This window comes from Gorilla gorilla, chromosome 14 (assembly GCF_029281585.2).
Source record: "Gorilla gorilla gorilla isolate KB3781 chromosome 14, NHGRI_mGorGor1-v2.1_pri, whole genome shotgun sequence".
In the NCBI taxonomy this organism is placed as follows: domain Eukaryota; kingdom Metazoa; phylum Chordata; class Mammalia; order Primates; family Hominidae; genus Gorilla; species Gorilla gorilla.
In genome coordinates, this window is record NC_073238.2 from 65,875,823 (window position 1) to 65,889,332 (window position 13,510).

General features: G+C 35.7%; 1 protein-coding gene across 5 annotated transcripts in view; it reads right to left on the reverse strand.

Annotated features, from left to right (window-relative positions):
- The window catches only part of INTS6 (integrator complex subunit 6), a 106,973-nt gene that overhangs the window by 17,914 nt on the left and 75,549 nt on the right, over positions 1-13,510 (reverse strand). For 3 of the 5 annotated variants that reach the window (XM_004054532.5, XM_055359897.2, XM_063697615.1), the window contains 6 exons: positions 11,988-12,114; positions 10,627-10,769; positions 10,181-10,412; positions 4,906-5,277; positions 3,774-3,867; positions 1,191-1,812 (listed from right to left, as the gene is read on the reverse strand). In XM_004054532.5, coding sequence (XP_004054580.1) covers positions 1,719-1,812; positions 3,774-3,867; positions 4,906-5,277; positions 10,181-10,412; positions 10,627-10,769; positions 11,988-12,114 — 1,062 coding nt within the window. In that variant the 3' untranslated portion in view covers positions 1,191-1,718. Of the gene's footprint in view, positions 1-1,190; positions 1,813-3,773; positions 3,868-4,905; positions 5,278-10,180; positions 10,413-10,626; positions 10,770-11,987; positions 12,115-13,510 lie in introns of those variants that run through there. The other 2 variants (XR_010130644.1, XM_063697614.1) reach the window with 1 other exon arrangement.

Consider the following 13,510-nt stretch of genomic DNA (forward strand, 5'->3'; position numbering starts at 1 on the left):
ATTTAGGAACAGACAATATATTCTGGATTTTGTGTAACTCTCAATGAATTTAGCAATGTGACTACAGGCAATTACCTTAACAATTCCATCTATTAAATGTTATCTTGCATTACTTAAAAGTATTTGTATAGAAGTAAACAAAGCTTAAAGAACTGCATATGAAAATACTGTATAATATTAAATTCTTCTTTTTCTTGACAGGGTTTGTCTTCAGTATTGGGAGAGTTTCAAGTCCCCTAGACTAAATGCATGTTCTCCACTTTCATCAATGCTTTTCTTCATAAAGTTATAATTTCATTTTGCTATACCCTTGAAATTTAAAAAAAATGTCTGATAAAGTGTAAAAAGCTAAGGGTATGTGATCTTCAATATTACAAACCTAAAAATACTTCAATTTTTAAATTTTATAAGTTTATTTTGCCTACTCTTAATCCAAATCTATTTTGACCTTCTTTTCTACTGCTTACCCCCCAAACCACTAAAAGGCACAGCAGTGATCATGAATGGTGAGTGAGTCAGGCCATAAGATTGCTTCCTCAGTAAGGATACTCTAGGCCATGTTGAATTGAGGGTGGAGAATGAATAGCGTGGTTTTCCTTATCCTGTGAAACTCAGGGGGGATGCAAAATGAGCAAAGTCATCTTAAAGGTATTTCCTTTCCATTTAGCTTATAAATAAAACAGAGTTTAAGTGTGAGAACAGCAGAGCAGAACAAAGAGGCCTCCAATTTGTTGTGGGCTTTTGCAAGCATGGCATGAAGCTGCTAAAGGCTAGATATTTCAGAGCATGTACTGTACTCCAAACCTACCACTCCCTAACAGCTTCAGCTTCGTGCCATCCACAATCCTAGTGATAAAGGAAAAGGTGTTGAAGTAAGGAAACCAATAATATCCAACGTTGTCTGCTTTTTAAATAGCTTTTAAAGTATCTGTCTATCTGCCCCATACAAAGTCATTCCCATAATCTAGGCAGAAATGGGAGTATGTTGGCATGGCCAACGAAAACTACGAACATATAGTAAAAAGGCAATGCAGATTATGTAACATGTAATTACAGTTAGGCTTAACAAACATGAACTTCAAGTGGTGTATTTTTCCAATGCTAAAAAGCAAGGCCTTTAAAATTCCATTATCTTAGGATGTTTTTAAATGATTACTTTAAATGCGATTATTTCCTAAACCACACAAGAGTAAAATAGAGCATTTATTGATGGAATAACAAAAGTGCTTTTCTTAAATATTCTTCAAAATACATTTGTACAACTTACAATAATATATCCAAAATAACTGTATATACAAAACATTACCTAGTTTTAATGTATGTGCTTTTTTCCCCAAAAATTACAAAGTAACTTCTTTTTTTTTTTTTGGCAAAGTTCAACCTTAACAGAGGTGACAATTTTAAAGGTTGGTTTAAGAAAATAGAACCTGAGGGAAATTGACACGCAAGAGTCAATGACAAGCAAGAGATTTGGAGGAATATTTTTAGTTTGTTAAATTAAAAATGTTTTTTAGAGTGATACTTTTCACATTACAAAAATAAACCAAAATGAAGAAAAGGTCACTGTAAAATGATGGAAAAAGGATCTGTAGATTTGCTTTTAGTATTTCAAATAGCCAACAATGCATGTCAGAAAATGAATGCAAGATCACAACAGTCTTGTATTTACTTTGTATTTGAAGAAGATAGTGAAATAAGTGGCCACATTCTATTTTCTTTTAATTGCTATTAATATGGTTGATCTGATTGGCTCTTCGATGAATTTCATCCAAGAAGTTCTCCAGTTGTTCTATTAGCATTCGTTTTTTAAACCTGTATGAAAAAATAAATAGTACTCTCAATTACTTTTTAATGAATAGTATATATCAGTATAATTTTTTTAAGAAAGGAGAGAAAATTTTGGGAAGATTTTTCAAAGTGAAATGAAAATAGAAAAATCAATACTATGACAATATAAAATATGTTGAAAGATTAGCAAATTATTATCCCAGTACAGTATTATAGTTTGTCCCTAAAACACTCTAGGGCTAAACAATGGGAAAGAGGTTGTTCCTTCCACAACCGAAAAGAAAAAGGAAAAAACAAACAAAAAAACAAAAAACTAATATATTCAAAATATATTCAAGGGCTGCAAACACTCTAGTGAAATTTGGGCTCCCCAAGCAAATACTTCAATAGCTTCTTCTCATGCTCTTCGTAAGCTGAATGTTGAAAGGAATGGGAACAAAGTATGAATATAATCTCCCACAAAATGGAAGAAGAAATGAAAATTGGTCAGCAGCATTTAAAAACCATGGTATTCTATTACAATTTGAGAGCTAGCAAATCAAGGATAGACATATATAATACAGAGTATAGCAAGCAGTCAAAGTTCAAGTAACAACTTTTAAAGATTTTCAGTAACAAATATGGACAGACTAAAATTGCATCTGTATACGTAACTGCTGATGGTTTTAAGAATATCCCAAGACACTGGACATTTTATTCCTACTTCCTTGCTACTTAGAAGCTAATATAAATAGCCACCACAATACTACACAACTCTCTAAAAGGTGGCAGAAGTGAAGTACAGATACCAGGGATATAAATTCCTAATGAGGTTTTAGCTGACAGAATGTTACCATAAAGAGCATAATAGGTTAAATACTCAAAATTACATGAAAAGTTATATCCTTATCTTGATCCTGCAAACTGGCCTATGCTCTAGCCACTCCAAAAGTACAAAAAGAAAAGAAAACCAGAAACAAAAAACCAACTTTATCTAAAATCTTCATGTGTAGCATAGAAGAGACAGGGGGACAAAGTCTAAGTGTGTTTACATTTAGAAGGTGGGACGTGATAAGCCCCAAGTTTTCTTATAATACTAAAATCCCCAAAATCTTGAAGGGAAAATAAAAAATGTTTTTAAACTCATACAACTATGTTTTCCAGTTAATTGCACTTCTTAATTACCATTTATAACCTTTATCCACCTTCTTTACGCAGTGATCCCTCGGTATCCATGGGGGATTGATTCTAGGCCTCCCTATGAACACCAAAATCCACGAATGCTCAAGTCCCTTGTCTAAAATGGCCCAATATTTGCATGTAACCTATGTACATTCTCCCATATGCTCTAAATAATCTCTACATTATTTATAATACTAATACAGTGTAAATACGATATGAATTAGACTGAATTATTTAGAAAATGACAAGAAAAAAAAAGCCTGTACATATTCAATACAGATACAACCATCCATTTCCCCGCCTCCAAATACTTTCAATCTGTGGTTGCTTGAATCCAATGAATGTGGAACCCAGGGATACAGAGGGCCAATGTACTAATGATCCTGGGCTACTGAAACAATCAGAATAAGGCCCATTTGTCCAATTCTTGTCTCCTTAATTACGTTTTCCCATGTAAAAATAAATGACACTCAAGTACGTTATTTTTAGTCACCAATATTAATGTATAAAGGAGAAAAATTAAAGGTTATAAAATATTAATGTAAAGATATCAAAAAGCTACAGAGAAGAATAACAAGAATTCTCCAAGTATCCAGTAATTTGTAGGGAGAAAAGGTCCATAATTCCTGAAGAATGTATGTGTGGCTGTTTTCTAAGTGAATTTCTTTCAATAAACTAAAAAAGAATAAGAATTTATTTATATGTTGGTATGCCATATACATTTATAAACAATACAAGTGCAAAACGGATACTATTAAAATACTGCCTATATAAACTGTGGACTCATTTCATCACCATTTCATTATATGCAATAGTTTATTTACCTTGATGCTTCTTTAATGACATTTTGTAAAAATATTAGTCTTGTTTGTAAACTGCCTTGCACATGCTTCAGTAAAGTGAAGATTCTTTCATATTCTTAAAGCAAAAATAGGAAAAAGAAAAATTAAGTGCCTTTCATTTGTATTCTTATTCAATATTCTTCTTTTGCAGTTTATTATATTAAGATATACTGAGATAAAAACATTCTACATAAAAATTTCACCACTCATTAGAGATTTTATATTTTAACATATATGTAAAAGCAAGTACACAGCAACAAAGATAAAACAACTAATCAAACCCTGCTTTGTAAGTAAAAGTTCCTATTAAGGTATCAAACATAAAGCTTAAAAGGATGAGTAAATAGCTTTATGGTAGTATCACTAAAAAATAAGAACAAGTGGCCTTTACAAAACTCCATCCTTACAGTTTAAAATTCTAACAGCTAACATGGGGGTAACTGGGAAGTGGGGGTAAAAACCAAACAGGTTAAGAGTGTTATTTCAGTTTAAAGTTTTCATATGAAACTCTGCAAGGGCTATAAACATCTGAACTCCAAGGACTGATTTGTCCCCATTTCTGGACCACCCAGGTCATTGTACTACCCCAGGGCAAGTGATCTGTTAACATCCTCTAAAAGAATGCCAATAATACTGAACTTTTTCCCACGAAGTTCTTTTGTGTTCATATACCAGAGAGCTTTCATAACTTTAGTTTTTTGGCCTAAACATATCCTATAATATCATAGTTTAACTACTAAACATAGTGGTAGGCACTATGACAAGAACTTTACAGACATGAAGTCATTTAATTTTCACTATATCTCTTGTGAGCTAGCTGCTATATTAAAATTCCATCGTTGGTCAGAAGAATATTCAAGACTATGGGTTCCTGTCAATTTATCTGTACAGTGTTGCTCTGCTCTCAGTCCCTGCTGCCTACCACCATACCCAGTACCTTGGAAACAGAAGATATTCGGTGTTGGTCAGATGAATAAAGGATCTTAACTGAGATGTTGTTCAAGACAGATCTAGAATCATATGTATTCTTTTACTACAGTTACTTGACTTTTTTTTTTTGCTTTTTGAGCACATACAGAAATCAGATCTGAGGTTCGTCTCTTATTATACATACTTCTTCCTGGCTTTCGGATCTCTTTCATTATTTGTGCTTTTAGTTCAGTATTGACCTCTTCATGGCTTCTGCAATGCATCAATTTCTTTCCTTTGTTGAGTGAAGATGCTGGTATGTTCTCTTCAGCACATTGTTCTTTATCTCTTGGCTCCTCATGATTTTCTAAAAATCCACCAACAGTGAGGTCATTGGTTCCTAAATGGTCATGACCAAGAGCCTCCGTATGATTGGTTGGCCGTTCCAGTAAACCGGCTGGAGAAGATGCTGAAAATTCCGTATCCATAGCATTTGGTGTAATGTCTGATGAAAGTTGGTCTGCAACATGATTTTCAACCACATCATGTATTATCGAATCATTAGTGGTTTCTGAAACTAAAAACAAAGATATGGGGAAAAAATTATGGGATCCAGTCTCAAAGCATACAGTAAAAAAAGCTACAAAAGAACATTACTACAGCAAGTCACAACTGTTTTCCTTGACTAATGCAAGTTAACAAATAATGTGATATAGTTTCTAAGCGTTGCCAAAGATACGGTAGATTTCAATGTGACACATACACAGTATTTACAAAATATTTACAATTTTTACCCTTAGAGGAAAAAATAAAGCCAATTTCAAGTAGTTTTTAGTTTTCTGGTTTATTCTATAGCAATTTTATTGAAACAAGTAGGTTCTTGATACTTCAATGAAATATCTACGATCAAAATTATCACAGTCATCCATCTCTACCTTAGAGAGCCCTAACTCACACATATGCCTTATACATCTGGTATCATTTAGAGGCAAAAGTAAACACTGGGTAGTTTTTACTTTCCACTTATACTTCTGCCTTTAACTGTTCCAAATTCTGCAGGGAACATACCACCAAACAGGTAATGTTTTACAGTATACCCTTCTAACTAGAGAATCTAGTCATCATTTATTTACCAGTGCAGAGCAACCTGGTGCCCACTTCAGCTCATTAGACTACTAAAACTGAAAGCTCACAAGCCTTCCTCTTAACACCAGATTATTAGACTTGCCCCACAGAAAGCAGCTGAATTTTAAGTTCTCTGATTGTTCACCAACCTCCAGGATCCCAGCTGAATTCATCTCTACTGTCCTCATTTCCTGTCCAAACTATAAACTTAGTTTACTCATATTCCCCTATACACTCATTTCCACAAATCCCCCAAATTCCTGACTCTCTCCTAAATTCGATTCCATGATTTGCAAACTCCTCTTTACTGAATATTCTCTACAACAACTTATGTTTTAACTGAAACCCAGCTCTCCTGTATGGAGACTGCTCTCCTTTCCAGACCAAAAGTAGAAATTGCTTTCTCTTGCACAATCTCCATAGGCATGAAAGGACATGGAGTCACTGATTCCTTCACTTCCTAGTGCTATTGCAAAATTACTCCCTTGCACTCTTGTGAGACTCAACCATGACACTCATGCTGTCTCTCCTTATCACTATCTTAGGCCAATCTCCAGGGTACAAGCCTGTAAGACACTGTTGTCTCTGGCACCCAGTTCATAGCCTTCCTTCTGTTGTGCTGAGCCCCTATCAACTCCAGTGGGGATGGCACCAAGTTCAAGAAGCCAAAGAAGAGACCCAGAGCCAGCAAACAAGACAAGGCGTTTTGTTGGGGGCTACATAAAGGGGAGCAAGCTCAGTGGTGGCAAGCTAGGCAGGAGAACCACCTTACATACAGTCCAATGGTGGGCTGGACAGGATAACTGCACGGCCCAGTGGCAGCAGGCTGGGCAGAAAAATGGCATCTGCTTGCAAAAAGTATGCAGTTTATATCGTATTTTCACTTAGCACTCTTCCCCCTAACAACCTCCACCTGGCAACCTTCATTTAACCCAAAACAAAGGGCCTCAATCCGCTGTCTGGCCTGCATTCACTTCACAATGGGTTAGGGGCACAGATGTTCCTTATAGATAGGGAATGGATCTTTGGGTTAGCCACCCTATTCCCTAGCTCAGAACTCCCAACCGCATGCAGGTGTTGTCTGCAAGCAGGGTCATTCTCAAGGTATGCTTCAGTTATTGCTATCAAGCACATCTGCCATGCACATTCCACCCCCAAAGCCCTTCTGACTTCATTCTTGGTTCTTACTACTACTCGAAGTCTGGTGTGTGGACAAGCAGCAGTAGCACCAACAGAGAGCTTGCTAGAAATGCTCATCTGCCTCAGACTGAATAAATGAGAATCTGTAGTTTAACTAGACCTCCCAGGTGATTCACATGCATATTCAAGTCTGAGAAGTGCTGTGGTGACTTCAGTGTTTAAGCAGATCACCTGTTAAGAACCTGGCCTCCCCATTCCCCACCTTCTCTCTAAAGAACTTACACTTACACCTTCGCCTTTCACATCCAGACAAATTCAGAGATGGAGGAGTATCATCTTCACAGTACTCCCGCTACTGCTCCTTAACTCAGCCAGACTTTGACTCTAGCAATTCCTCTACTTTCTTCCTCCTATTAACCATATCCCTTCTAAGTAGCCAATTCTGTATCAGGCTTATATCCCTGTAAGTAAAAGTGATATATCACTTTTACTAATGTCTTAATTTCTCTTATTCTACTGTCTTCCCATAACATCTGCCAAGCAAAATCCCATCTCTTGACTCACTAATCTGCTTGCCCCAGACTTGCATTTGGAATCATGAGTGCTGCTGGAGAAATACGGCCCAGCTCTACAGAGTGGTCACAATCACCATCTCTACTTGGATCCCAGGCACTGTCTAGCAACCTTATCACAATCTTTTCTCTCTCTCTCCCACAGAGATTGTTAAACTCCCTCACTCTCTTCAAACCTCTGACTTTCCCAATATCCCCTTCCGTCCCAGCAGTATACTTCACCTTCTACCTCACAGAGCTCGGAAGAAAAGCAAAGCCATGATTAAGGGACTTCCTTTACCTTCCTCTAACTAAATTGCACACACCCTCGCCCCACTTCCCCCCACATTCAGCGTCAATGGAGGGAGCATTCTTTCATCTGTGCTCTAGACCATTCCCTCTTGCGTTCTCAGTAATTTGTGCTGAGTATGCCTTTTCTCATTTTCATTTTCAACCTCTCCCTCTTTACTGGTTCCATCGCCAGCACTGAAACATGCTCAAGCATCTTTGATACTAAAAACAAAGAAAAATCACCATTTTCAAAACCCTGTGAACTCTTCCAGATACCATGCTCTTTTCCCATCTTCCTTTTACAACTAAACTTAACTGGTCGTTTATACTCATAGCCATTGTTTCCATTTTCTCACCTCTCACTCCTCCCATAACCCCTTGTTAGGCTCTGCCCCTTTACTCCACAGAAATTGCTCTTGCTAAGATCGCCAAAGACCACAGAATCTTTCCATTTCTCTTGATTGAACTGTTTTTTTTTTTTTAAAGTATTTGGGACAACTACCCACTCAATTATCTTGCCCTTTAGCTTCCATGACATTAAATTCTCCCCTATTTTCTCCTAGCTCTAAAATTCTTCCTTCTCAATCTCCTTTTCTGCTTTCTCCTCTTAACTTTGGCACTTTCGAGGTTCTGTTCTGAGCGTTTTTTCTTCTTTTTGCCTTGGTGAGATTTTACTCAGTGCAATAGGCAGTAACCTGCCTCTCATACTACCCCTCTAGCCCAATCCTCTTCTCCTGAGTCCAAACTCAATATTCATCTTCTAACTTAGGATCTCCACTTGATGACCTAATATGCACTTCTAAACTAAACTCATTTATCATTTCTTCTTCCACCCACCCAGTGTCTCTCAAGACAGACGTCTGACTCCTCCCCTGCTCTGGTCCCAACATCCGACCAGTAACCAAGTCCTTCAGTGGTATGTCCAGGTATTTCTCAAATACATATTCTTCTTGAAACCCCACTGTCAGGTCAGCAGCATCTGTTCCCCGGGTTTCCCAACTGATTCCTGTGCATGCACAATTATTTAATAACATCAAATATACAGTCAGTGTCCATATTCTCCAACATGTTTTCTGTTAGTGGAAAAGTTTGATTTTGTTTGATTCTGAGTACAGTTAAGGCCTATACATTGCAACTGGCTTATATATCTCTTAAACTACATTTGAATCTGTAAAATCCTTCCATACCCCTTTTATTTTTCTGGAAAAAATATTTTTTTTCCAGGAAAAAAACCCAACAGATTCTTTGTCCTGTAGAGTTTTCTACGATCTGGATTTTACTAATTGTATCCCACATGTTTCTCTGTCCCCTGTATTTCCTATAAATTGGTTTGATTACATTGATGTTCAATTTTGGTGTTTGGTTTTTTTTTTTTTTTTGGTAAGACAACTTCAAAGGCAGTATTGGATACTTCCATCAGGAGTCATATAATATTTTGTTTCCCTTCAGTTAACATGCTGTAAGTATGACCACTATATATAATTGATAAGTCCATTAATTCATTAGGGTTTCCCTACATTCATTCTTGCTCCTCTCTGATAATAGTCCACACACATTACAGTCAACCTGGTCTTCATAAAATGCTAATCAGATTAGGTCACCATCATTTTAAAGCCTTTCAGTGGATTCTCACTGTCCTTAGAATAAAGTTGAAAATAGCTTCCAAGACCTTCCATAATCTGGCTTCTATCTTTCAGTTCTCACCTTACCTCATTCCTAACACCCTTGCTATACTGGAATTCTTTAAATTCCCTTAATGTCTTTCTCTTTATGCCTCTGCACATACTATTGCTCTAGCATAAGCAAACGGCACAGCTTTTGGCTTAAGCATTAACTTCTTCAGTTAAGTGCCTTGACTTCATTGACTTAAATCCTCTTGCCAAATGCTTCCAGAATATACTTGACATCTTTTTCGTAACATTCAACATACTTCCAATATCTGTTCAATGACTGACCTTCCTTGCTGATTATAAATGAGGGCAGAGATCACTCCTGTCTTCAGTGGTATACCTCAAAGCACAGCATTATCCAAAATAGCATACATATTTAATAATTAGTTGACTTCAACTGAAATTGAAAACCATCTTTCTGTGGATAGTGATAATGCTCCTTTCGAAAGTATTATTTTGAAAGATTTGCAAGTGTATGTTAGAACATAATAGCTAATAAAGCATCATAAATATAAGAAATGTTCAAATGTTCATTAAAAAGACATACAAAAATGATTACATGCTCATTTAAACAAATTTTCTATACATTCATTCACTCATTGTACTACTAATCAATTTCCTTCTATAATCTATAACAAAAATCTCTTCCTTGAAAAGGAACCAAAAGGCAGCAAATAATGTTTAAGAAAAAAACAATTCTTACTTTTATGAAGAGGAAGAGGTTTAATAAGATCTGGCTGTGCTTGAGTTGTAGGTGCAGGTGGTCCTTTTCCCCCAATATGATTGTTTACAACAGGATTCTGCTGTCTGCCTCTTAGTAGTGGAGACATACACCGACGTCTTTTAGGGATCCCTTGCATATTTGGTTCTCCGGGTCGTTTATGTTTATTTTGAGGTCCGGCCACAAATTCATCTGCTTCATCTATCATCATACCCTTTAGCAAAAAAGAATACAACTTTCTTGAATTTACAAACAATGTTTAAATGGCACAACCAGTGTCAATTCCAATGAAGGTAACTATATTCTGTTGATATTTATTAGATACTCTACCAGGAAAATAGCTTCAGCTTACTTTAGTTAAATTAAGAACTATAAAACTGACAGTGCCTACCAAAAACAAATTACATAATAGAACATTTCAAAATTACCTTCTTATCCAGCTTAAAGGGGTTGCCAAATGTATGCAACCTTCGCGGCTGATCAGGATCAAGTTCTCTTAGTGGAGAAGGTACTTGCTTGAGGTATTCCTGGTAGTTCCCCATTTGTGCTATAGGAACACTGTGCACTTGATCTTTCAAAAAGAATACAACAGCAAAAAAAGTTAACCTCCAATTAGTTCTCAAATAATGTTTCCTTATATATGAATGCTACCTAGTGTTATTCTAGACAGTCTTCTTTACCAACATATTCTAAATTTGTTTGGTGCAATTATAACCACTGCGACAAAATATTTTAAAATAAAATTTAAAATACTGATCTCATCATCTAAACAAAACAAAAATTGCCATTAATTTCACACATACATACATTGCCATTAATTCCACACATACAGAAAGTATGTGCGGCCAGGCGCAGTGGCTCATGCCTGTAATCCCAGCACTTCGGGAGGCTGAGGCAGACATCCGGATCACTTGAGGTAAGGAATGAGACCAGCCTGGCCAACATGGCAAAACCCCATCTCTACTAAAAATACAAAAATTAGCAGGGCATGGTGGCACGTGCCTGTAATCCCAGCTACTAGGGAGGCTAAGGAGGAGAATCGCTTGAACCCAGGATGCGGAGGTTGCAGTGAGCCGAGATCACACCACTGCGCTCCAGCCTGGGCGACAGAGCAAGGCTCTGACTCAAAAAAAAAAAAAAAAAGTATGTGTGATCTTACCGTGAAAGACGTATCTCTTCTCTTCTGCGCTATTCCAAATAAACAGAATTTAATTATAGTAGAATTTGTAGAAAATGGAAGTACAGTATGGTAAAAAAAAGAGAAGTCACATAGCTCTTTTATATAAAATTATTGTTAGAACGCTTAAATCAGAGGTGGCAAAGGTTTAAAGTCTCATCTGACTTGATTTATAGTAGGTGCCATGGATAAAGGTGAAGAAGGAATTATCAGAACATGTCATGAAACTGGCCATCCAGAGTTAAACCATCAGATACTGGTATTATCTCAAGAAAATGATTGAGATAAGAAAAATCACTTATTTTAAGTATACAGTTTGATAAGTGTGTGTGTGTGTGCGCGCGTGCATGAATGCATGAGAAAAGCTATAAAAGGAAACTAAACTGTTAAGAAAGGTTGTTACCTCTAGGGAAGAGAATTTGGGGCAACAGTGATGGTAGGAAGAAAGGTAGAGAATCAGGGATGATTCACCTTTTACTTCATTTGTTTGAACTTACAATAAGAATGTTATAGTACTGCAATAATTCTTTGAAATTTACATCACCATGCTATGCTTTTTCAGACTATAAAAAAAAAAAATTAAAAATACCAGTATTGAAACTATGATCTAACCTTCGTCCTGTCCTTTCAGAAATCTGCGAGTGCTCTTCAAAAGATTAGATCTCATTCTTGTTAAGTGATCCAAAAGATTTCGTCTTGGTATGTCATAAGCATTTCTAAATGTCTGTGGCTTCAAATCCTATTAAACAACATTCGAGGACAAAATTTATTGTCAAACATAGAATTACAAGAGACTAAAATCTCTAGCCTGCAGCATAGGTTTGGAAATAAGATATATAAACTAGTTAGCTTAAAAAAAATAAAATAAAGACATATGATATAATCTTAATGTACCGGTTCAGGGCCAAAAGATGAAAATTTGGTAGTGAGCTCAACCAAACAATCGCAATTCACCATCTAACTCTAAAGATTTTATTATATATTCTGGATAAAAGAAGTAAACTCATTTAAGTAAAAATCAATCTCCAAATTTTAAAAACTGAAGTTTTTTAAAAAACAGCTTTGATGTGTAATTTATATACCATAAAATCACCTATTTTAAGTATATAGTTTGATGAATGTTAGTAAATTTATAGTTGTGAAACCATCATCATAATCCATTTCCACCATCCCCAAGTTCATTGTACCCACTTGCAGTCAATCACTATTCCTATCCCCAGGCAACCACGTGATTTGCTTTCTTTCTATGCGCCATTTTATAAATGGAATTTTGCAACATCTAATCTTTTGTACTTGGCTTCTTTCAATTAGCATGATGTTTTTGAGATTCATTGACATTATTCATGTATCAGTAGTTTGTTCCTTTTTATTCCAGAGTAAGTAGTCTATTATATGGACACACCACATCTTTATCTATTCACCAGCTGATGGGCACTTGGACTGTTACAAGTTTTTGGCTATTATGAAAAATGCTGCTATGAATTGGCATGCTAAGCCTACAAGTAGAATGACTAATTATACAGCAAATTTATGTTTACACTTCTTAAGAAAATATCAACTATTTTCTATCAGTAATGTTAGGAGAGTTGCTCCACATTCTCATCAATCCCTGTATTTTTTGTCTTTTAAATTTTATTCATTCTAGCAGTTATGAAGTAGTATCTTGTTATGGTTTTAATTTGCATTTCCCTAATGGCTGATAAGGCTGAGCGTTACTTCATGTTCTTATTTGTATTTGCATATTTTCTTTGGTGAAATGTCTGTTCAAGTATTTTGCCCATGTTTGTCCTTTTATTATTGAGTTATATGAATTCTTTATATATTTTGATACAAGTCCTTTATGTGATATGTGCTTTTCTCCCAAGCTGTAGCTTCCCTCTTCATTTTTAATGTTTCTTTTAAAGAGCAAAGTTTATTTTTTATTTTAATGAAATTCAATTTATCAACATTTTTGCTATGTGCTTTTAGAAATCTTTGCTAACTCAACATCACAAAGATTTTTTCCTATGTTTTCTTCTAGAAGTTTATAGTTTTTGTTCTTACATTTAAGATCACGACCACTTCAAATAATATGAGGTAATGGTCAAATTCATTATTTTGCATATGGATATCTAATTGTTCCATTTGTTTAAAAG